Below are 25,227 nucleotides of genomic sequence, written 5' to 3'. Positions count from 1 at the left end.
GAAGCTATGGTGGCCCGGGATTAGAGTACCCCCGTCCTCCCAATCGACTAATGCACACACCGGATCTCCAGGATGATGCCAGTTCCCGAGTCAGTGCGCAGACAGCTTCCTGCTGCTATTCAGAGCCTCTGATGCCTCCGGGGACTGGACAGGGAGACAGCGCACTCTGGATCCCGGCTATATTTCACCATGCAAGACGACGGCTCCGCCTCCAGCTCATTCCACAAGGTGTCTAGCTCTCACAGTGGATGCACCAGCCGATACGGGTGATGGGGTAAGGTCGGTACCTTCACTGGCACCGCAGGATACTGTTGGATGTATGGCGCGGTAGGACGGAGCTCTGCACCGCACGTCCTACTTGCCCATCTTGTTGGCCACACCCGCTACAGAGGAAACTTGCTTAAGACGTTTTATTAAGTCTATGAAAGTTTGCTTCTAAATTGAATGCGCTGCTGACACAGTGCTTTATGTGATCATTTGACCTACACCTGTGTGTGCTTCTGTTGCAATGGTATTATTCTGAGCCTGGTTCTCTTACTCTCCTTTGACATAATATCAATAACAAAATTATAGTGATACTATATATTGCAAAAAAGGTAAAGAGGACAAAACTAGGTATTCACTAGGTAAAATAATAAAATATTGCCTAAACAATTTAGGGCCAGAAGTATGAAGCCCATTTGAGAACGGTAAGAAGCCTTTTGGGATATATCAACCCAAAAGGCATTCACAAAATAGGCAATCCCAATTTTTGTGATTACCTATTTTGTTAATGCAGTTAGTGAATCGCAATTTGCTATTCCCTTAAGGAAATGTAAAAAGCATTTTAAAATGCGACTTTGCATAAAGGATTCGCAAAGTTCCACTAACTTCAAGTTAGTGCTAATTCGCAAATCATTAGAAAAAAGCACAAAATTGCATTTTTACAAGTACCATGTTGCGCATACACATGCCCCTAGGGCATGTGTGTGCGCCACATGTGCACACTTACCTTTTTAGGTTGTGCATAAGGGTGTCCTTTTGGCCCCCTGTCCCCTTGAAATTGTATTTGCATTATGCGATTACCAATTTGGTAATCGCTAATTGTGAATGCCTTTCCCTTCATTCCTATGGGATTCTAGGTCCAAAGGAATGAATGTTAAGGAAAATGTAGGAATTCAGTAATGGCGAATGGGTAAAATTTGCTATTACAGGATCGCAAAATGCAATGTTGATATGTCTGGCCCTTAATGTACCAAAACATTTCTAATATTTAACATTATATTAACATTTAGCATTATATTAACCTTAAATATTACACCAGAAACATACACCATGGGGTACATTTATCAAGCTTTTACGTAGCGCATGCAGCAAGCCACCTTCTTGCGCTGCTTGAAAGAGAAAAGGCACGAAAGTGCCGTATGTAACATTATACAGAGCATTCCTGTCCTTTCCTTGTGCTGGAGCACTTTTGTATGGCTAGCTCCAATGCAGGCACCCTTGCACCATGGAGAAGGGTGTCTTTGTTGCAGGCAGGATTGTATTTGTGCGGGAAGGGACACCTTCCTTCACACAAAGACATCCTCAGATGCATTTCCTCTTTTCATGTGTGCTGCAGAATGCAGTTCAAGAATAAACAAATTACATTTACAGCTTATGCAGATGACATTATATTGTTTATGAAACACACAAAAGGCGACGGGTGGGTGCTTGCAATACATCTAACCCCTGGCAATAGCCCATCGTTCTTTTGCTCATCATTTCATCTCAGTTTGGACACACTCAATTGTAAATCAGCCTTGACTCTGCTTCTCATGGGAACAAAACAACCTGAACTTCTAAACTAAGTCCAGCTTCACCCGAGTTATAAGCTCAGTAGCCGAGTACAGCTTGATTCCAGTGACACAGTGAGCAAGGGCCACCACCTCCAGCCATACTCATGCCATTTAGGACCGTACATGAAACACATAAAAGGAGATGGGTGGCTGCTTAAAATAAGTGTAAAGAGAGGCCGTAGCTCGAGGTAGCACTCCAACCCATCGTGCTTTTAATCATCATGCCACCTCAGTTGGGACCCAGCCATATGCAAATCAATTTTGACCCTACTTCTTATGGGAACAGTCCAGCCCGAACTGTGAAGACAGGTTCTCCCTGTTCTGGAACCCAAGCAATCGAGGACTGGTTTCATCCTAGTTATGAGCTCACCAGCTCCAGAAAGCTTGTCTCTAGAGATTCAGTGAATACGAGACACACTACTGGGCATACCCATGCCAATGGGGGCGATACATGAAACACACAAAATGTGATGGGAGGCAAATTGAACCCAGCCATATGCAAATCAATCTTGACCTTGACACTCATGGGAACGCCGAAGTTCCAAGCCAGGTTCTCCCTGAACCGGAACACAAGCAGCCCTGGACCAGGTTCGACCTAGTTATGGGCTCAGGGTACGCAACTCCACTCTACATCACTCCACTTTACACTCCTCAAGTCTACTCCACTCTACTATAAGACAGTCCACTGTACGCTACTCCAATTTTCTTTATTCCACTCTAATGTACGCAATAAAGCTTATTAAGGGATTCAATACCTGTAAAGACAATAAAACATGTCATATAAAACAATCAATTCAGCTTAAATTATTGATAGGTAATGCATACCATTACAATATGAATATCAGAGAAAATCTAACAAATATTCTTACCCCAGTACAAGTATTTCATAAAATTCTAAGTCAGATTAGACAGTGTCAAAAGTTGATAGTCTTTCTGGATAGACATCAACAAAGAACGCCCCCACATGATGGGAGCCAATCCTTACTGTGATAGAAATCAAACTTGATGTCAGTTTGATCCGGATTTGAAGCAATGCCCTGGGCAGCTTACACTTGGCCATTTCAGTCAAAAAAGTTCAATGTGTCCTATAAGATGAAATTCTTTGTTGGTGATAGATTAGACTTAATGCATGTCTGGCTGTGGCGATAGATGTTGTTTGCCCCAGTTGAATTATTGTAAGGTCCAGGCACTTCAGAAATGCAGTCAAAATCTGTATATCATTTCCATGCAGACATTCATCTAGTGCTAATTTGGTGGATCTATTTCCCAGGGGAATGAAATTGGGATGCAAAAAGTTCCTTCTGAGGTTTAAGGGAAGGGGGCAGAGTCAACTTATTTGCAATAATGATTCTAAAATACTGCCAAACTGCCTACAGCACGGGCAGGCTTCTTTAAATGTGCAGGGTTGGATGGATTTAAATGATAACACTAGATATATACATCTGGTGAACCGAGATGTAAAGAATGTTTCAACCTGATAGAAAGGTACAGTTGTTGAATTGACAATGTGAAAGTTGCCAATAATAGCTGTGCTCTTGGTAGCATAGGTAAGCCCTATGAGTTGGTACTCATGTACACCCTCTTAGTAACTGCTTTGGCCGCTGTTTTAAAGATGGCGTAATATAGTCTGGACTCCTACAGGTCCTGTAATTAAATATTCATCAGGATCTTCTCGAGGTGGCACAATCTGGTAGTTTGATGGATTTTATGAAAGGTTGCTATTTTTTCCAACTTTGTAGGGCCTCTTCGTGCATGCTTCTCATCCTGTGACAATAGTTCCCAAAGCTGAGATGAGCTAATGAGATTATATTCAATTTTCCAAACGCCAGTCTCAATTGACTAACAGGTCTTGTTGTTGTCAGCTTGAATAGGACTATACGTGCTCCTGAACAGATACTCTCTAAGCTCTTATGAAGTTGCTCTGCCAAAATTGGAGACCCATTTGAGAGTGCTGGAACCCCTTTAGCTTTAAATATATCCAAATAGAAGAGGCTTTTGGTATTATTGGTTCTGTAGCAATGCACCACAATTGTTTTTGTAGGAAAGAAAAATGGGCAACCAGAGCTTTGTGTTGATTTTTTAAGTTTTAGTTTCTCATCTAACCAAACCTGTAGGTAACCCATATGCCTGTTGTTGGTTTGATTGTTGATACTCCATGAGTATCTGATTTTGCTGGAGATACATTTAATAATTTTAGTTTTTGCCACATTTAGTTTTAATATAGTCTGGATGTTGTTAGTCTTTAGATCAGACCAGGCCCTTCGAAGGCCAATTTGAGTTTGGTCAAGGAATAGGGGTATCATCGGCGTATTGTAGTAAGGTCACATGTTGACTACAATCTTGGTGGTAGAGTTCTCAAGACTGCAAGAGATGGTAATAGGTTAGCTGTGTAAAGATTAAAAAGAGCTGGAGCCAATATGCATCTTTGCTTCAAGTCCAGATTCTTTCGAATTTTCTTTGAGAATGTGAAGCCAGGACCCAGCTTAAAACGGACCTAAAAGTCCATGTGCAGCAGTCTTCTTGCAGCAGTCTTCTTGCAGCAGCAGAACTCCATTTTTGCCCATTATCACTGTTATAATTTTATAAGTGGAGATTCGGAAAACAGCATATTGAGTGTGTAACAATGTGGATTGTGACCGTGAGTTGTCAGACAATCTGACATCTATGTTTGAAATGATGGCGACGGAAAAGCAACTACCATTAGTTGTTGAAGTTTGGATCTAATAGAGGTTTGTCAAATAAGCATCCCAGGTTCATTCACCAATTGAATTGAATGACCACATGGATTTAATTAGGATGGGGATCAGGCCCTGAAATGCCAAGCTGTCTTTGATGTGAGTCTATTTATTGATGTCAAACCATCTCTGACTTAAAATTCAGTTCTGGCATGCAAACATTTAGCTTTATAGATTTTAGTTAGCTGTTGAATGCCAATTCTTATTTCATGATTTGATTCAGCATAGTGTGAGTATTTTTTTAATTTGTGTATAGATTTCATTGGATCTCTTAGCTCAGGTGAATACCAGGTGGTGAGTGTATCCTTCTCAGTTTTATCATTCTTAACCTTAGTGTGTTGAGCCTATTTGTAGGCACACACTATGATGATAGTTGACAAAAGAATTCAAAAAGAAACACCATCAAGGGCTGATCTTGTCTTTCGCATGTTGCTCGGAGAACTGGCGATCAGGTTATGCCATCCACATGCCTCCATTGTTTATATTTGAGTTCAGAATGGATAATCCATGTTATGTTATACTGGCTAGTACTAGTAATCTCTGACAAGATTGTTTTATAGGATTCATTATGCTTTGGCTTCCAATTCATTTTTAGCACTTGATGTAAATTATCACTTTTCTTGCTGAATACAATTCGAAATGAATCAATTGCTGCTAAGAAAAATGGAGTGACCAAAGTGTTGTCCAGTATTGTGGCACAAAATGCTTTGTTACATGAGTGGCCATTGCAGGAATGTCCAGTTTAAAGCTGCCATTTATATTTATCAAGAACTGATTACAAAATAGTGACCAGAAGTGCTTACTTTTAATGCTTTACTTCTTTGGGGCAAAGGACATAGGTGGAATGTAGTACAATGCATTTAATTCACGGAGGACTGGTGATTGTAATGGTTTAATACATGGAGGACTGGTGATTGTAATGCATTAGGGGTCAATATCTCATTTAGGTCCCCAGTTACTGGATGTATGATGGTACAACGCGTACCCTTACAACGCGACCCATTACGACGCAAGTGTTGCAACGCAAGTCGTTACCATGACTTGAGTTGGGGGGCGCTGATAGTGAATAGTATAATTTACTATTCCAACACCAGTCCCCGTGGATAGTAGGGAAATGTTGGAATAGTAAATCTACTATTTCCTATCCTCCAGCGTAAGTTGTGGTTACGACTTGCGTTGTAACAGACGCGTCGTAAAAGCACTGCGGGGTAACATCCGCGTTGTAAAGGATGTCCCCCCCAGTGACTATCACTTCATGGTCCAGAAATGTTGAGCGCCAAGATGCGGAAATAGAATGTTCTGATAAGATCTTTTTCTGATAGCATTTGGGGAAATATGCAAAATATAAAGGAGAAATCCTGGCATGTTGTGAAAGATTATTTCAGAAATTAGGAGATAATCTTATGAAATCAAGACAGCAGACCAATTAAATTTCAAATATAATTAAATATGGGTGGACAATCCTCATGAGAGTCAAACATGTATAGATAGATGCACTGCTGTTTTTACCATAGACATAATGCCAGGAAGGGCAAACGTGTGCCTACCCCATGATTCCTGAAAACAAATTACAGAAAAACTTGTGAGTCAGCCTGTCAGTTTTGTGTCATTTGTGAGCTGATGAGCCCCTGTCAAAATTCAAGAGACCATTGAGAGACATTGAGCTGTAGCATCTGCACTCTCCTTGACAAAATGTGCATGGGAGAAGCAGAAAGAACACAGGGCAGCCAGCTCCACATTGTAGGTGCCTGCACAGGGGTTACTTTATGATTCATAACAAGAAGATTGACTGTCCCATTTTCAGACCCGTCTGCTGTGACTGATATGTTTTCTGTTAACACTGGGGCTGTCATTTGTCCATTTGCGCTTCGCAGATTACATTCAGGACTGAGTTTTATTATTTGGGTATCTAGACCATCTTGCTATAGGTAGTCTCAACTCAGTGGGTATTAAGATTTACCTACTGGCTGTATATCATTACCCCATTCAAGAAAGCTATAATGAGGGTAGCAACATCCTCATTTAGTTTCCCTTAGGTACAGATTTCTACTGTAAATTGTCTCCTCTAAAAAGGTGACACACTCAATGTTACTTGATTTAATGTTTGAAAGGGCCTCAATCTCAGCAAATATACAGAATCTTCCCCTGATTAAGTATATCATGTGGGACTTCGCTAATATACAGGGGTTTAAAGAGTTTTGAACAATTAGGTGAGGTCTCCAATGATTTTGGAGGATACAGCTTTCATAAGCAGGCACATTGCCCTGAGATCCTAGTTTCAAATGCTTCAAGCAGCTTTCTATTTTGATGCTATATTTTGCTGATGCTTGATTATGTTTATAGTCACAATTAAACCATGTTCTATTGAATTCATCTTATTTGTTTGCATACATTGTGGAAGCTACTTCAGTGCATGACTTGATATCTGGTGCAAGGATTATTGAACACTATCTCTGTTTTAGACATTGTATCCCAAGATTGAGCCTAGAAACTTCCATCGACTTGTTTTAAGTTACATTGTGTTTCAGCACCTATTGCTCATTCTATTAGTGTAGGTGCTAGATTGCCTAACTTGGAAATTATCAACGTTTCCCTTGCCCTTGGCTTGTGTTGTGCAAATGTATTTGCTGTAAGATGTATCCATTTGAGAGATATTATCACACTTGAGGGTAGAGCCCGCTTTTACACCTTCATAGCAGAGACCTACTTGTGATCTCAGAGAGTAAACAGGGAAGTGCACTGTAGGGTGGAACCCCTCTGGGGTTTTGTCTGATATATTTGCATAGCTTCAGAGTTGTTCGGCTTCTCTGAGCAGTTGGTTTTGTTCTCAAGGGTTTGTATGAACTGCTGTTTTGTTAAATTGAAGAATATTGCACTATAACTAATAGGTTTACATTTATTTGACTTTAAAACTAAATTCTTGTTAAGTTTCCTGGGCGCCTCTGCATTATGTCGATTTTCTGGGATGCTAAGTTGGTCACCAAAACCTCAGTGATCTGGGGATTTGGTGCTTTCAGGCAAGATCCCCCCTCCTGGGAATTTAATGCTATAGCTGATAAGGTGGTAGGTGTTGATTAAGGTTGCACATATTTTGAGAGCTTATCATCTGATGTTTAAGTAAGTGAACTGAATGCCAAGCCAGCCCAATTATTGGATTGGCCATCAGAAGAATTATCAGTGCTGGCTTCACTTGAGCCGGTAAACAGTCAAAATATCGAGTAAAATATATCGAATGGACATAATATCGAGTTTAAAATATCGAATGGACAGAATATAGACATCGAAAATATTGTTTTTGAGGTAAGTAATCTGATATTGAATGTTAAAAATATAGAAAGTTAAAATATCGAAGTATATAATATATGTTATTAAAATTATCGCATTTTTAATAATATCAAATTTTTTATAGTGTATTTATGTTATTATATGTGTGAAAAGTGTGTATTTATGTTATAATTTATTTTAATTAATGAATTTTGTTTTTTTAATTTTTGCGTAAATTGATTCTGTAGCGAGTTGTGGGTTTATAGGGAATAGGGTGGAAAGTAATTTAATTATAATTAATCAAATATGTAAATTTATTTATTGGTATTCATTTTTAATTAATTAATACTTAATTTATATTTGGTAAATAATTAAATTTTAATTGGCAATTAATTTTAATTAAGTGATTGATTGCTAATTATGTTAATTTTACTAATTTATTTTCTGTAGCGGGTTGTGGGTTTAGAGGGGAATAGGGTGGGAAGTAATTTATTTATGATTAAATAATTACATTTATTTAATTGTATTTAATTTTTTTTAATTGTTAAATAATTTTTAATTGTTAATTAATTAATTGTTAATTTGTAATTAATTTGTATTAATAGGTAACTAATTGTAATAAGTAATTTTTAGTTGTAATTTTAATTGACTAATTATTATATTATATTAAATTGGTAATTACTTTTAACTAAGTTTTTATAGAAATTAATTTATATTTATTTAAATAATATATGAAGTATTTACTTTCCCTACTGTTGCACTCTCTGGAGTGGGATTAGTAATTTTTACCCCTACGCTATCCAATGCTTTCCCTACTGTTGCACTCTTTGGAGTGGGAATAGTAATTTTAACCCCTACGCTATCCAACGCTTTCCCTACTGTTGCACTCTTTGGAGTGGGAATAGTAATTTTTACCCCTACGCTATACAACGCTTTCCCTACTGTTGCACCCACTGGAGTGGGAATAGTAATTTTTACCTCTACCCTATCCAATGCTTTCTCTACTGTTGCACTCACTGGAGTGGGAATATTTTGAGAGCTTATCATCTGATGTTTAAGTAAGTGAACTGAATGCCAAGCCAGCCCAATTATTGGATTGGCCATCAGAAGAATTGTCAGTGCTGGCTTCACTTGAGCCGGTAAACAGTCAAAATATCGAGTAAAATATATCGAATGGACATAATCTCGAGTTTAAAATATCGAATGGACAGAATATAGACATCGAAAATATTGTTTTTGAGGTAAGTAATCTGATATTGAATGTTAAAAATATAGAAAGTTAAAATATCGAAGTATATAATATATGTTATTAAAATTATCGCATTTTTAATAATATCAAATTTTTTATAGTGTATTTATGTTATTATATGTGTGAAAAGTGTGTATTTATGTTATAATTTATTTTAATTAATGAATTTTGTTTTTTTAATTTTTGCGTAAATTGATTCTGTAGCGAGTTGTGGGTTTATAGGGAATAGGGTGGAAAGTAATTTAATTATAATTAATCAAATATGTAAATTTATTTATTGGTATTCATTTTTAATTAATTAATACTTAATTTATATTTGGTAAATAATTAAATTTTAATTGGCAATTAATTTTAATTAAGTGATTGATTGCTAATTATGTTAATTTTACTAATTTATTTTCTGTAGCGGGTTGTGGGTTTAGAGGGGAATAGGGTGGGAAGTAATTTATTTATGATTAAATAATTACATTTATTTAATTGTATTTAATTTTTTTTTATTGTTAAATAATTTTTAATTGTTAATTAATTAATTGTTAATTTGTAATTAATTTGTATTAATAGGTAACTAATTGTAATAAGTAATTTTTAGTTGTAATTTTAATTGACTAATTATTATATTATATTAAATTGGTAATTACTTTTAATTAAGTTTTTATAGAAATTAATTTATATTTATTTAAATAATATATGAAGTATTTACTTTCCCTACTGTTGCACTCTCTGGAGTGGGATTAGTAATTTTTACCCCTACGCTATCCAATGCTTTCCCTACTGTTGCACTCTTTGGAGTGGGAATAGTAATTTTAACCCCTACGCTATCCAACGCTTTCCCTACTGTTGCACTCTTTGGAGTGGGAATAGTAATTTTTACCCCTACGCTATCCAACGCTTTCCCTACAGTTGCATTCACTGGAGTGGGAATAGTAATTTTTACCCCTACGCTATACAACGCTTTCCCTACTGTTGCACCCACTGGAGTGGGAATAGTAATTTTTACCTCTACGCTATCCAATGCTTTCTCTACTGTTGCACTCACTGGAGTGGGAATAGTAATTTTTACCCCTACGCTATCCAACGCTTTCCCTACTGTTGCACCCACTGGAGTGGGAATAGTAGTTTTTACCCTACGCTATCCAATGCTTTCCCTACTGTTGCACTCTTTGGAGTGGGAATAGTAATTTTTACCCCTACGCTATCCAACGCCTTCCCTACTCTTGCACCCACTGGAGTGGGAATAGTAATTTTTACCCCTACGCTATCCAACGCTTTCCCTTCTGTTAAACTCACTGGAGTGCGAATAGTAATTTTTACCTCTACGCTATCCAATGCTTTCCCTACTGTTGCACTCTTTGGAGTGGGAATAGTAATTTTTATCCCTACGCTATCCAACGCTTTCCCTACTGTTGCACTCACTGGAGTGGGAATAGTAATTTTTACCCCTACGCTCTCCAACGCTTTCTCTACTGTTGCACTCACTGGAGTAGGAATAGTAATTTTTACCCCTACGCTATCCAACGCTTTCTCTACTGTTGCACTCATTGGAGTGGGAATAGTAATTTTAACACTCTTACTATGCTACGGTAAATATATTGTATATTTTTTAATAATAATATGTTAATATATATATGTTTTAACAAATAACATTGTATTATTTTTTTTATAACTTAAATTAATTATTTAATAATTTTAAGGTTATTTAAGTATTTTTAAGTATATTTTAGTTCTTTTTTTTATTTTTTTATTTTACATTAATTTTAATAAATTCGATTAAGTACATATTTTTAAACAATATTTTTGATTCAATATTTTTGTACTTACCTGTTTGTAGATAGGACTTCGATATTTTTGTAGTCGATATTTTGGAGTCGATATTTTAAATACCTATTTTTTTGTAGTCGATATTATGTCAGTGATCCACTTGAGCCATGGGGATTTGGTACATGCTTTTCCGGACCCTGGTGTGAGAGAATATGAGCTGTTGCATGCAGCTGGATTTCTTTTTAGATCCGAATCTATTGTGTGAAAGATGCTAGGTAATGTTGCACATTTCTCAATGATATCTCCACAAAAACAGTGTGCGGTAGAAGAGCGGCTTGCCATAGGGCAGGTCACCTTTTTGTCGAGACCCTGAAACTGGATCACAGCTCTTGAAAGTATGTCAATTTGTACCTCCATTTTATGGGACTGCAGGTTTATGGCTTTCACTATTGTAGTCAGTATCATTTCCATAGAGTTTAGTGTACTAACTGGAGATGCTATTGTTGAGGTCTTGGGGGATCCATGTGCCTCTTCCGAGAGCTCTGAAGTATTTTACCTCTTAGATACATTTATTTACCTTGATAGCTTTGGTCCTGTGGGTTCCATGGTTTGGTCTTGGTGTACTGGTTCAACTATTTGTGGGTCATGTCCCAGTCTGTATAATTAGAGTTGTAACACTCTTTAATCATTGTTCTACCTTGAGTGAGAGGGACTTTTTTGTCCTCACTCCCTCATTGAAGCTCAGGATTATATTCAAAGTTTCACAGGGCAATTTTGGAGGAACTGAAATTTAAGTTGGGTTGCAATGTTTCTCAGTGTATGTCAGCATTTGTTGTTCGACAGTTAAATGTAAATGTAAATGTAAATGTCAAGGTATTTGTAGAGCGCACTGTCACCAAGCGGTTTCCTGGCGCTATTACTCATACCGCTAAGGAACCCATCCTGGCTTTCCCTGTGAAGTGTCCACTCCTGGGCACCCCCAGGGTGAAGCCAGGCATCCTAGCGCTGTTGGGGCCGGTGTGGAGGTTAAGCAAGCTATTGCCCAGAGTTGCAGCGTGGGGCCCATGATTAGGATAGGCACCGAGGCGAGAATTGTCAGGTCCTAGGAAATTGAGCCCAAGACCCGCCGAGGTGGGAATTGAACCCTGGTCCCGGGCCAGAGCTCTGCATCAGGGTCTGCCGCTGCCGCTCAGGGTCTGCCGCTCTAACCATCGAGCCACACTCGTCCAGTTCCCAAAGTTTGTCAAACTAGGCCAAAACCCAGGAGCCCATGATGGGTTTTGATAGGCTCAAGGGTCTGTACTCAAGCTCAAGAGAGACAGTTAAGGATGAGGTTGTGGTTATTATGCCTTAGACTGCTGTTTTGTTTGCAGCTACACAGCATGTGCCCAATAGTATGTTGCATTATTGAGTATCATCATTTTTCACTGTGAGTTCTGACAGTGCCTTGTACTTCACACTAACCAGCAAAGGCTAGCTTGGGCTGTTGCGCTAGAGTACCTAAGGAGGGAGGCACATTGATGTGGAGTGACTCAGAGGAAGTGGAGGGGCCTCAAAGACCAAGGACGAAAGCCTCACCAGTCTCCAAAGTTGCCTGCTTCTGTGAAAACGTCTGTGGCACCCAGCTGTTCTGAGGCCGATCACCTGCAGTAGAACTAATCTTGTACTAGAATGTACCTTCCTACACTCTGCTACCAGGTTCATTGAGTCATTGAATCGGAGAGTCTTCTGCACAGTCCAGGCCAGCTGCCACTCCACACCTCCCCCGCCTCACTTCACCTAGCCTTAACTTCAGGCCACTAGGCTCCCTATTCCCCGCAACCCCTCTTGAGGCTCTGCGCCCAGATCAAGGGACACTCAGGGTGGAGGAAGTGTAGCAATGGAGGGTCCGAGGAGGCAACACTAAGCCATGTCTAGTGAGCCAGCCGATATTATGCAGAACCGTGACACGCAGCCCACTATTTACACTGGGCGTCCTCTTTACTCTTCTATATGCTATTCCACTGTATGCCACTCTACTGTATACAACTTTACATTGTACACCACTCAACTCTACACTATTACACTGCATGCAATTCCATTCTAGGACACTCTACTGTATGGTATCTCACTGTACCCCACTCACCTGTATGCTGCCAATCAATGGAACTCCACTATACACTACTCCACTGTACGCTATACCTCTCTACGCCACTGCACTGTATGCCACTTCACTCCATGGCAATCCACTGTACACTATTCAACTGCATTGCACTCCACTCTCCGTCTCTCCAGTGGACGCCTCTCTACTCTACGCCACTCCCTTCTATGCTATTCCATTAGACCCCACTCCACTCCATGCCACTTACCTGTATGCCACTCCACTTTATACCACTCCACTCCACTCTGCTCTATTCCATCTACGCCACTCCACTGTATGGCATTCCACTCTACCCCACTCCATTGTATGCCACTCCAGTCTATGCACTCCACTATGACAAACTCCACTGTACACTACTCTACTATATACTATTGCACTCTATGCCACTCCACTGTACAACAGTACACTGAACACTGAACACAATTCCACTGTATACCACTATAGTCTAAACAATCCACTGTATGCTATTCTACTGTAGTCCACTCCACTATCAACTATACAATATGCACTGCCACTCCCCTCTGCCACACTGTACTTGACTCTATACTTCTCCATTCCACTCGACTCTACAACATACCAATACACTCAGCGTCACTCTACTCCAGTGTATGACACTTTTCAATACTGCACATCATGGGAGTCCACTCCACTGTATGAAACAACACTCCACTCCAGTCTATGACATTTTACTGCAATCACTGCTTTGTCAGGGCACTTTATTCAACTCCACTGTACTCTTCTCCACAGCATACCACTACACTCTATGGCACTTTAATTCACTCTATCCATTGCAACTCCCATCGACTACACTTCACCCTGCAATACTTTACCCCACTCTATGCCACTGTTCGAAACTCCTTTGGACACTGCTCCACTCTAGCACACTCTACTCCACTCTATGTAACTTTACAATACATAACTCTACTACACTCTTCATTTCCATACACTCCACTTTACAAGCCTGTACACCACTGTATACAGCAACAATCCACTGTACGAGTGGGTTCCTCTTTACAAGACTTTCCCATGCTTTATGACACACTCCACCACTGTACTGTACAACACGCCACTCCAAATAATTTTACTCTACTGTATGCTATGCCACTCCACACTAATGCACTCCACACGACTCAGCTCTAAGAGACAACACTCCACTTTACGACACCTTACTTCACTATGTACTACACCACTCCACTGTACTCTACTTCACTCTACTCCATACTACACTGTATGACATTTTCCTCCACTCCATGGTACAACACTCCTTATAATGACACCGACTCCACTCAATGACACTGAACTCTACGATATAAAACCCATTTAAAAAAAATTGAACTTTAAAGACAAAACTAAAGGTTAAAGCTTATTTATAGTTAAGAAAACGTTTTTTATCCTATACAAACCAAATTTAAACTACACGAACGTTATAAATTCAACAGTTGCAGTTACAACTTTAATTTGCAGCTTATTCACCACATTTCAAATTATTAGGAGCAGCACACAACCATTCACACTCTTTTCAGCTCGCTAACCAGACCACACTAACTGTATATGTGCTGATTTATATTCACACTGCTACTTAAGCATTTATAGATCTGTCTCAAAAATGGGTGACGAAAGGAAGCTGGCCCAGATAATTCACACATTCTTCACCATTGATTCAATTTATAGTCCTGCCAGGGGCAAAGTTCAATTTTGTTTCAAAACCTGCTGATTATTTTAAGCAAAATCTTAGTGCAGGGATTGATCCTAAAATTGATTAAGTCAAATAGTCCACAAGAAATGACAGGCTAAAATCAGTATGCAAATACTCGTGTGGGCATATTTTGTTGCTACAACACTATCAGTGAACTGATCACCTACTTATTGGCGGACCATAAGGCACTTATGTATGATTTTACATCTGCTGTATATAGTGCATTAGGTAATTTTCGATTAATGATCAGTCCCTTCTTTAGCCTGGCATGCAGTCTAGAAATTATGTTATTTATTAGTGACCAGCTACCAGAAGTTTCACTTTTTAAAAGCAAATCTGCTAGTTTTTTAGTGTGCACTGTTGTGTACAAATACCCTGTGCTAATGGTCCATTGGAGTGAAGGATGCATTCAAAGAACAGGAAGGTGAAGTTACTTTAAAACTTCTAGTAGCATAGACTGTGGACCCATTACTATTCTGTACAATGTTACCTATGGATATTTGTGGTCCACTTTTGGCTGATCTAGGGAGAAGACAAATGTCTTTATTTAAGATTAATTGAAATATTCCTCCCCATACAGAAGTTTGAGGTTGTTCATTAAAATCACAGACTAAAATGCACTGAGTGATGTATGCAAGAAGGATGTCTGACGATACAACGAGGGCCATTTCAACGTGGTCTTGCGCTGGAGGGGCGCTGGACTTAGGAATAGTGTAACTACTATTCCAACTCCAGTCTACATACAGTAGGGAAGGTGTTGGAAACAGTAATTTACAATATTTCTTAGTCTACAGCGCCGTCCAGTGCAAGTCGATGTAACGACTTTCGTAGTGAATATCACAATATAATAGTACCACGTTGAAATGGATGCATGGTAAACAATGTCTTCCATGCAAGAAATATGTGTGGGCTATTATTACAGCGAAGATAGAATTTGATGATCTAAGATGGCATAAGTTGTTAGCAACTTAGGAGACCTGCGGGAACGCTGGGTTGTAGGAAATTTGTGGATCCACGCAAATTCCAGAATTTTTCCACTCAAATTTGTGGAAAAAAATTATGTTTTCAGCTAAATTTAAGGTTTGCAGAGGATTCTGGGTAGAAAAACGTTGGGGGACTCATACAAGACCTACCTCGCTGGACTCCCCTGGGTGTCATAGTTTGCAGAAATGTGTGAGTTTGAAGGTTTCCCAAGATGGCTGCTGAGCCCGCAGCCAAAAACCCAGGTGACCGCCTTGCAAAACCAGGTTGTTTTGTGATGAATACGCCACCCAATTACGCATGCCTAGAAATGTGGTGTGTCCAAGTTGCGTGTTGGGCCGTTTCCTGTCATGGGCACAAAACCTACCCACAAAAGTGAGATACCATTTTTCTCGGAAGACTTTGGGAATGTAGTGTGGGTGGATTTGTGGATCCACCCAGATTTTAGAACTTTCCACCACAGAAATATGAGGAAAATGTGAGTTTTTAACTAAGTATGAGGTTTGCAAGGGATTCTGGGTAACAGAAGCTGGTGAAAACAAGACAAGTCACCTGTATTCTCCTGGGTACTTAGTTTTTAAAAATGTATAGGTTTGCTAGGTTTTCTTAGGTACCGGCAGAGCTAGGGTTCAAAATCTACAGCTAGGCACTTTGCAAAAAAAGGGTCAGTTTTCACTGTGAAAAAAAAATATGTCCACGTTGAGTTTTGGGACATTTCCTGTCATGGGCAGTAGGCCTATCCACACAAGTGAGGTACCATTTTTATTAGGAGACCTAGGGTAACACAGAATTGTAGAGCAACTGTTATTAAATATTGACTTTTGATGCATTCTGCCTTCCAAATGAAAGACAATGTGTAAAAAAGAAGTCACTTTGAAACATTTCCTATATTTCTCATGCTAGTATGGGTGCTCACAATTTCAGAAATATGCAAATAGCTACTGTTTCTAAACTCTATTTTTTGTTCCAATTTCCGAAATACATTGGTGTCTTTCATCCCGATTTTTCAATGTATATATTTTCCCAAATTGATTGTTATATACCCGGTACATAATAAAAAAAAATTGAAAGACGCTGCTCAGTTATTGGCTCTGGGTTCTTCGGGTTCTTGGTGAACCTACAAGTTCTATATATTACCCCAATCAGAAGGATCAAGAAAATGTAACAGTACATTGTCTTCAAACAACTGTCATAATTAGAAGAAGTTACAGGTGAAAACGTTTGGCCAAATTGCTGTTTTTTCAACTCATTTTCAATTTTTCCTATATTCAACTGTTAACATTTAAGGATCTACACAAATGAACCTTTGCTAAATTCAACATTTCATCTACTTTTCCGAAATTTACAGATTTTCAGGATCCATTATTGCTTTCATACCCATTTCTACCGTTAACTGTAAGAAGGTTTAAGGCACAAAAAATAGCAAAAATAGGCTATGTCCCAGTAAAATGCCAAAACTGTTTAAAAAATGTTTTTGATCGTTGGTTTTCTGTACTTTAACTAAGTGGCAAATCAGCCTTTCCAACTCGTAAACATACCCACAGTGTCCAAGGATGGTTGAACATAATTACTGCAATGTTTAGTTATCCAGCCAGACTCGGACACCATGGAACCTGCCTTACTGGTGCTTCACTTACTGCCAACCTGAGCTCCAATTTTCCTTGGCACTATCATAAAACCATTGCTTAGAAACACCCTACCTGTACTGGACGACTTCTACAGCTGTTCCAGTCAAATGAGTATGGAGAATTGCAGCAAACACCTTCAGGTCTTGAATTGACTCACCCACCACCTACCAGAAGACATAAAAGACACATTTAGTCAATTTTGCAAAATAGATAAACCAACAGCCAGCCACCATCAGAGCTCGTCAGAAGGAGATTAATTACAATACATTACTCAGCTAAGGGGCTGAGGGTGCTAACTCTGAATGGCGATCTACAAAAGATATACATATTTTGTTTGAATAGTTTTTAAAAACCTTTTCAGAAAACAAATTTCTGTAGAATTGACATGATCTAGAAAGGAGGTACTACATGATAAAGAATGTAAGAAGGTAGCCAATTGTGATTTAAACTGTTTGTTTTAACAACAATTAACTTAGTTGAAACAAAGGGATAACAATGTTTTATATTTATATATAAATCCTTAGCAACTTTGTGAGTTTGTGGTGTGCTAATAATCATGAGACAGAGAGAGTATGAAGAGGAAATCCCTAATTTGAATCTGAGCAGGGACATTCCACATTACAGTCATCTAAGGTTGATACAAGTAGTACAATATTAGTGTAATGCAGTATCTATAGTTAATCTGATGTTAATTGGCTGTTTGCAAAGATGTTTTTGTGTCCTAAAAGTCTTGCATGTTTATGCCTGTGGAGCTGTCTAACCCTTTTATTCTTTTGAGGTTAATACAATGAGTTCCACCGAGTGGGGAAATATTGCCATAAAAAAATGATGTTTCTTGCCCCAGTATTCACCTGCAACCCAAAGTGGGGTACATACTGGGTTAAGTGGGGTGATTCAGGATTGTGTGTGTGTTGGGGAACACATTGCTCTCAAGAGATTGCACATTACAGTTGTTCTAAACCCATACTGCCGATGACTATACCCAGGGGCAGCTTTAGGGTGGCGCCACTATTGCAGTCAACCTGGGCAATGGCTGGGTGGGGGGCACTGATCTCAGGGGAGTGAACTGTGTTTAACAATAACTTTCAATTTAATAAGCACCTGTTACCGAGTTCCTTGTGCATTTAGATTTCAGGCAAGCACTGAGCACTGAGCAGCACTGAGGATGGCCCTAGACATACTCCCTCATTAGAGACCCTTAAGTGCAGCTGGGCATTTGACTCAGAATGAGGACATTGAGTGACTGATCACACCCTTAAAAGTAGGTTTAAATCGTATAGCTGCATTCTATACAATATGTTAAGATTGACCTACTTAATTGGAAAGCTTATAAGTTGTAAATGCTGTAGTTGTTTTTAATTCTAACTGACATGAGCTTGGTTAGTGGCTACTACATGGCAATCACAAGGAGATAATGGACTGTGCCCAGACCAGCCCAACCTGCCAAGCCATATCTTCCCTGGAGCGGAAACAAGCATCCTGGGCCTTGTTTCGGGCTAACAGCCCTCATCAGCCAGGCTAGCTTGAATACAGCTGCAAAGTGAGCAGTGAGTGTGTTTACTATTAGACATAACCAGATGGAGCTGCAAATTAACTACATGCTCCCATCCATTTTGCACCCTCGCGTTTGGCTAGTCGCATAGCAGGAAAGTGGACATATAGCTGATTGATTCTACAACTTGAAAAAAAGCATTAAAACTAATTATTATCATGGACTATTAATGCTGCAGGATTTATCCAATGGTTATGATCAGTGTCTAGCTTTTTAGTGAATGATTGTACAATATTTAAAGTGGATTTGTTTTTTGAATATATATTTTTTCCACAACTTTACAAAAAGAATGGCCCTGAAATTGCCCCCAAAAGAGCAAATGTTGAGTGGTCAGAAATGGGGTCCTGATAAAGCTGCCACAGCAGCGCATCTGGAACCTGTGTGAAGGGAATTGAAAACTGTATGTTGACTGATTATCCAATCATAAAGTAGATGGACGAGATGCGCAAATATTCACCAGATAGATTAAGGTAATAATGGTAGGATTTGTAATTATGAATCCTTGCTTTGCTGCTTCTCGCCGTAAAGGCAGCAAGGCAGCGTACTTAAAAATATTTCAAAACATAGAACATTTATAACATTAGCTTCCAACAAAGATGCCTTTGACTATCTATGGCAATCATCATAACTTTCCCTAGCAATAAGGAAGAGAGAATTATGGTAGAAAGAGCCTGAAAAGGGATGTTTTTGGTTGTAATAAAATGTCAAGAGATCTGGGGTTCCTCACAACTGGTCGATTCACAAAGGCAATCTAAGACAAAAGTCTAATGTTACGACTTTTGGTATTCCCAGAGATCATTTACGAGTCATATATTTACATCTGTAGTTACGCCGGAATCTCTGGCTAAAGCCATATTTTCCAGCTCGGGTCGAACTCCCTGGCTCAATCCGAATGAAGTGTAATCAATGAGCCAGAATGCAATTTTTCCAAATAGGTACATTAGGAATGTGAGAAAAATGGTAGAGGAGATCATGAAAATCATTTTGGGCAGGGAAAAGGGTGTGGCAAGACACTACATCAGATCCCGGAAAAGTTTGCTCCTTTGCATCATGATAAATGCAGTCCACATTTTACTCACCCCTCAGTGTTAACTGTAGTGTTACACCAACGTTTGGTGTAACACTACCGTCAACACTGAGTGGGGTGTAACACTACAGTCAATACTGAGAGGAGTGGAAATGTTGGACTGCATGTACAATGATGCAAAGGAGCAATTCTTGTAAATTCTGGGAATGTGTAAGGCCCCTCCTTTTATTTCCTAAAACTCTGCCTTTTTAGACACAAATATTTTCTGTTTTGCCTGCACTGTCCTTGGTGCCTCCCACACTTACTATATAGTAGTATTCAAACTTTGTGCATAGAACAGAAAAGATATGAAAGGCAGAGGCCGAAGTCTCTGGTCATATGTTTGTGATCTGAAGTTTGCATTATGTATGTATGACTAATTCAATGCTAACCTGCGCACTACACAATGCAGTTGATCAATATGGCCAACAGTAATTTCACTTTAACCTGTATTGCCAAGGATAGACAGCATACTTGTAAATTCATCTAGCTGTTAAATCTATTCACCTGTTTGAACTTATCGGTTTTGCAGACTGAAGTCAGATTGAATGATTCTGCCCCTGGAGGGATAAAGCCAAGTCTTTCTACGAATTCCCCTATCATCAGAATTCCAACATCATTTACCCTCAACACTGAGGTGTAGTGAATGCGAATACCAGAGTTGTCCATTCGACCTGGAAGAAAAGAGACAAACAACACTTTATAACTGCAATGCTTTGAACACATGAAACATATCAGTCTAGATTCCGAACAGTACAATGTGTCACCAAATATGTTTCAGTTAAACAGCTTGGGAAAAGGTTGCATTTATATCGTTAGCCTTCTTTCGTGTAGCTGATTTTCTAGCAACATTCCTTTGTCTTAAACAAAATCTATCCAAGTTACAATTATTTGTCCCAAGGCTGGTTTTAAAGAAAAACTAAAACATTAGATTTGACGTTTCTCAAATTAGTGATTTTGAGATGGCTTAAATACCCCTTTTTGGCTTCTTGATCAAGCACACATAGGTGTAGGGAGGAATGGTTCCCAATTTTGTATCCAATGGCAATCACTTGTGGTGAGATTCCAACTGGAACTACTGGACGACTGCTCTCTAGAAGGGAACTCAAGCAATCCCGGACCTGTTTCTGTGAAATCAATTATTAGTAATGCAATCCAAAGTGATTTTCATTCGATGGATAATTTGCAAGTGCTCCTCCCATTAATATTTTGCATATGTTATATAATGCTTGATGTAGCCAAGTGCTGGACTTGACCCTCTGTGCAGGGCCATCCCCAAACGCTTTGCCTTCTCCTGTTTCTATAACCCATTTTCTTTGGCTCTTAGAACTCTGTGCACTTTACCACTGTTAACCATGGCTAAAGTGCTTATGCTTACTCCCAACAACATGGTAAAATTGGCTTACACCTGATTGGCATATGTAATTTACTTATATGTCCCTAGTAAAGTTGTATACCATATACTCAGGGCCAGTAAATTCATTGCTACTAGTGTACCTGCTGCTTTATGGTGGCACCCACATAAGTAGCCATACTTCAGGGCTGCCATTGCAGCTTGTGTGTTGAGTTTTAAACTGCCATTTTGACCTTGTAGATTAAATCGAATATAGGCCTAAACCTTTCTTTTTAATAGATACAGTTGCACCCTAAGGTAGGGCGGGCCATAAACAACTCATAGGGCACCTGTAATGTGTTTAAAAAGTTAGACATGTACTTTTAAGTTTTGTGTGTCCGCTAGTAGTGAACAATTCTTAAACTTGTTTTTCACTTCTGCAAGGTCTACCTCCCCATAGGGTAACACTAGCTTACCTCATTACATTTCATAAGTTATAACTTTTTATTGACGTCTTTTTTATTTTCCAAAAGGAGAACCAGAGGAGATGCCCTTGTGTACACAGCAAATTATAAATGTTTAGTGGGAGCAGGTAGGAAAGTCGTATTTGGTGTCTGAGGGATTGTAATTGTCCTCTTTATAGCTAAACATATCACTTTTTGTAAGTTGGTATTTTCTTGCCCTAAACATTTGCCTGCAGCCTCTTCCGGTGTCACATGACCAGGTGTAGTTGGCAGTTGGTCTTTGTGTATTCCTCCTGAACAGCCACACAGTAGAAGGAATAGGAGTGCATGGATAGGGCCATCACAGGCGCGATGGGGGGCAGAGCTGTGAACAGCCCCACTTACCCATCAAGGTCACACACAAAGAAATTCACTTAGCGTGGTGTGCCTGTAGCCAGTCTGGAGTCAAAGCATAAAGGCAGGAACGTTCAGACACTTTTGTGGGTGAAATCTTCAGAAGATTTTCCCACTTCAAAGAAGCACTAGGTTGAACAAGGGGACCCTTGGACCCACTCTTCAGGTCACTTCTGGGGGTGCGGAAGTGTCTGAAAATGGACTGCCTTGCTCTTCTCCTGCAAGAAGAACTGCTACATTGCTGCCCTGCTACTCTGCTGCCCAGCTGTCCTGCTACTCTGCAGCCCTGTTCCCTGAGTGAGAAGAACTGGACCGGCACCTTTAACCATGAGTGATTCAAAGGTCTAGTATGCTGACCTCCTGATCAGAGCCTCAGGGACAGAAAATGTTCCATTCGTCTTGAACTCTGCACCCGGGACTGTGCCTGCTCTGAGTCCTAACTTCACAAGTGTTGGCCCTCCACTCCTGGACCCTTGGAAGTGGGGCTAAATGTGCTCTGCCGGCCCAGCTATGGTCTTCAGCAAGAACCAAAACAGAACAATGCATATCCTTGCAGCACCGAGCAATGAAACCTGCACAAAGGACCTTGCATCACATGAGAAACGGCACTCCATGATGCATTCCAGACACTGGAGCCCTGCAGCTGATTGGAAATGCTGCAGTGCAAAGCATCCTTGATGCAACCCTTATAAGAGTTCCCAAACAGGATTTAAATTGCATTGCTCAGCGGGCCAACTTGATTCCACAACCACCCCGTGCTCCATTGCAGCCGGCCTTAACTTGTGACTTTGAACTGGTCTTCCATGATCAGATAACCACAGTTGGTGCTCTGTGTTTCTAAGCACTATTTTAACCAAATCTCCTACTATTGCGTATCTCCGGGTCTACTATTTGGATTTTTGTCGATCTGGTGTAAATTTTGTTTTTTAAATGGAATTTATTCATTTGAAACATTTTACTCTATTTTTCTTGTTTTGTTGTTTCACTTTATTACTATTTAGGAGTGGCATACATACTCTACTTTTTGCCCCTAAGTTAAGCCTAACTACAAAGTAGTCCACAGAGAATCCAGGAAGCGTGTATCATGGTAGATTATTTGACCAATTTTTAGATCTTTTATGCATTTTGTTGGAATTTTGAATGTTTTTTAACTTGCTACTTTCTATCACGGGCCCATCTTTTTATTACTAATAGAGGGTGGTGGAGTTATCTATTTTCCACACAGCAGATCTGCACTTTCGGAAAAAGTGACTAGATTGTCACTATATTCAGTCTGATGATGCTCGTCATGCATTTGGCTGAAGACATTACTCACCAGGCAAATATTATCTTTTTCACTTCTGGGGAGTGACCTGCAGTCATCTTGCTCAGTATTCTAGTTGCTGGAACATGTACATCAGTGGATTTATAGGCAGAGATGTAAAGCAGTATCTCCTGACTGTGTTCCATTTCATTAAGCAAACTTTCCGGTCACCTGCCCCATCCTTACCCACTATGCTCTTAGGGCCCATTACGCAGTGGATGGAAGTTACAAATTGGTAGAACAGTATGACCTTTGAGGCTCGTAAGTTAAATATATCCAGCAAAGGTTCTGGTTAGCTGGCCAGCTCCCAAATTTCCACTGCATGGTCCTTAGGACCCTGGTGTTATGTGATCTTCACTCCTCCAGTGCTGCGCTCAGAGAGATCTTTCCTCGCAGAGCTAGCATGGTTTAAAGGAAAGCACACCTACTCCTGTGGGCCTGATAAAACAATTAAAAGTGGCACATTTTGGCCCCCTGACCATATCTTGGACAAACCTGTTTTAGAAGATTGAGCAATCAAGCAAACATCTACCAATATGGTTAAAATCAAAAGGGCACATATGAGATGTTCACTTAAGAAAATGTTTTGGTCTGAAAAAACTATCCCTCTCAAGCCCTCATCCAGCCACTTTACAGAGAAAAGTGTAGCCTTAATGGCAAAGGCTGTAGATACGACTGGCATAAGTGAAGCTCATTCCTGGCAGTTTCAGGAGAGCACTCATGATCAGTGAATTCAACCCAGTAACGTTTAGTCCTTTATACTGATACTGATACTTCATGATCAAGAAACTGGTCATCACATTTTCTGGATCCAACCTTCAGGGGCAACCTTAGGGCTACAAATTATTAAGGCTGGACATAAAGGCTTTCCAGCAGTTTGGCTCCTTACCAGAAACTTGGAGTGAAACATCTCTTCCTTTGTACGTTTGTGTTTTGACTTTGTATCGATCTCCAAAAAGTGTGCCTTTTGTATTATATTTTATACTCTAATTAAAAGCAAACATTAGAGTTAAAAAGAAAGTATTTCACATCACCATATCCATAGAGCAGCCTCTGTAGGTAGCAGGCGCTGGATTGTGAAAAAAATGAATAATGATATTGATTTAAACAAAGTTCATTTAAAATAATAATAATCCACATTTGTAAACCGCACAATCACCCGTTAGGGTCTCTAGGCGCTGGGGGCCGTCGGGAAGATTAAGCAAGCTATTGCCCAGAGTCACATGGTGCTGGGCTAATCTGCCGCTGGTGCCGGGGATCGAACCGTGATCCCCAGATTCCGGAGTCAGTCGCCCTAGCCGCTGCACCACACCTCTTCCCTAAGAAGTGTTTAGTCTCTGCTGTTGGACTCTGTATGACATTCTTTTAATTTTATTGAATTATTATTGAATTTTTTGTTGAGTTGGCAGTAGTGTGAGACAGCCTCGGAGTGTGATCACTGTACTGGGGAAGATAGGACGCTTACAGAATAGACATGAATGAGTTATTACTATAGCAGGCTCAGGCCATTGTACAAAGGTGAATATGATGCATCTAAAATATAAATAAATTGCTATCCAGGATACCATACTGTGCAAGCACCGGAGCTTTAGGAGAACTCAACATAACAAACTTAGGTAATAAATATTTGCATGTCAAAAATAGTGCAGAACACAATATAGAGGGTAACATATTGTTTTAGTTTTGAATACAGTTGTGTATGAAATTGTACTTTTTGATTTTTCCGTAGTGTTTATTTTGCAAGTTATTTTTGTTTTAATGATACGCATCTGTAATTCTTTCAGTTTAGTTCGTTTGATTGATTTTGTAACTCATAAATATAGATAAAATATATATCTATAGATGTAT

At 39.5% G+C, this 25,227-nt stretch overlaps 1 protein-coding gene across 1 annotated transcript in view; it reads right to left on the bottom strand.

Moving 5' to 3' along the window:
• The window catches only part of LOC147700821 (putative DBH-like monooxygenase protein 2), a 151,174-nt gene that overhangs the window by 72,724 nt on the left and 53,223 nt on the right, over positions 1–25,227 (bottom strand). Inside the window, exons 7-8 of the mRNA XM_086929740.1 lie at positions 20,394–20,560; positions 17,341–17,432 (exon numbers count right to left, since the gene is read on the bottom strand). Coding sequence (XP_086785866.1) covers positions 17,341–17,432; positions 20,394–20,560 — 259 coding nt within the window. The remainder of the gene's footprint in view (positions 1–17,340; positions 17,433–20,393; positions 20,561–25,227) is intronic.

The sequence above is a fragment of the Lissotriton vulgaris genome, chromosome 7 (assembly GCF_964263255.1).
Source record: "Lissotriton vulgaris chromosome 7, aLisVul1.2, whole genome shotgun sequence".
In the NCBI taxonomy this organism is placed as follows: domain Eukaryota; kingdom Metazoa; phylum Chordata; class Amphibia; order Caudata; family Salamandridae; genus Lissotriton; species Lissotriton vulgaris.
The sequence above is the reverse complement of the archived record's forward strand: the minus strand, read 5'-3'. Positions and strand labels throughout refer to the sequence as shown.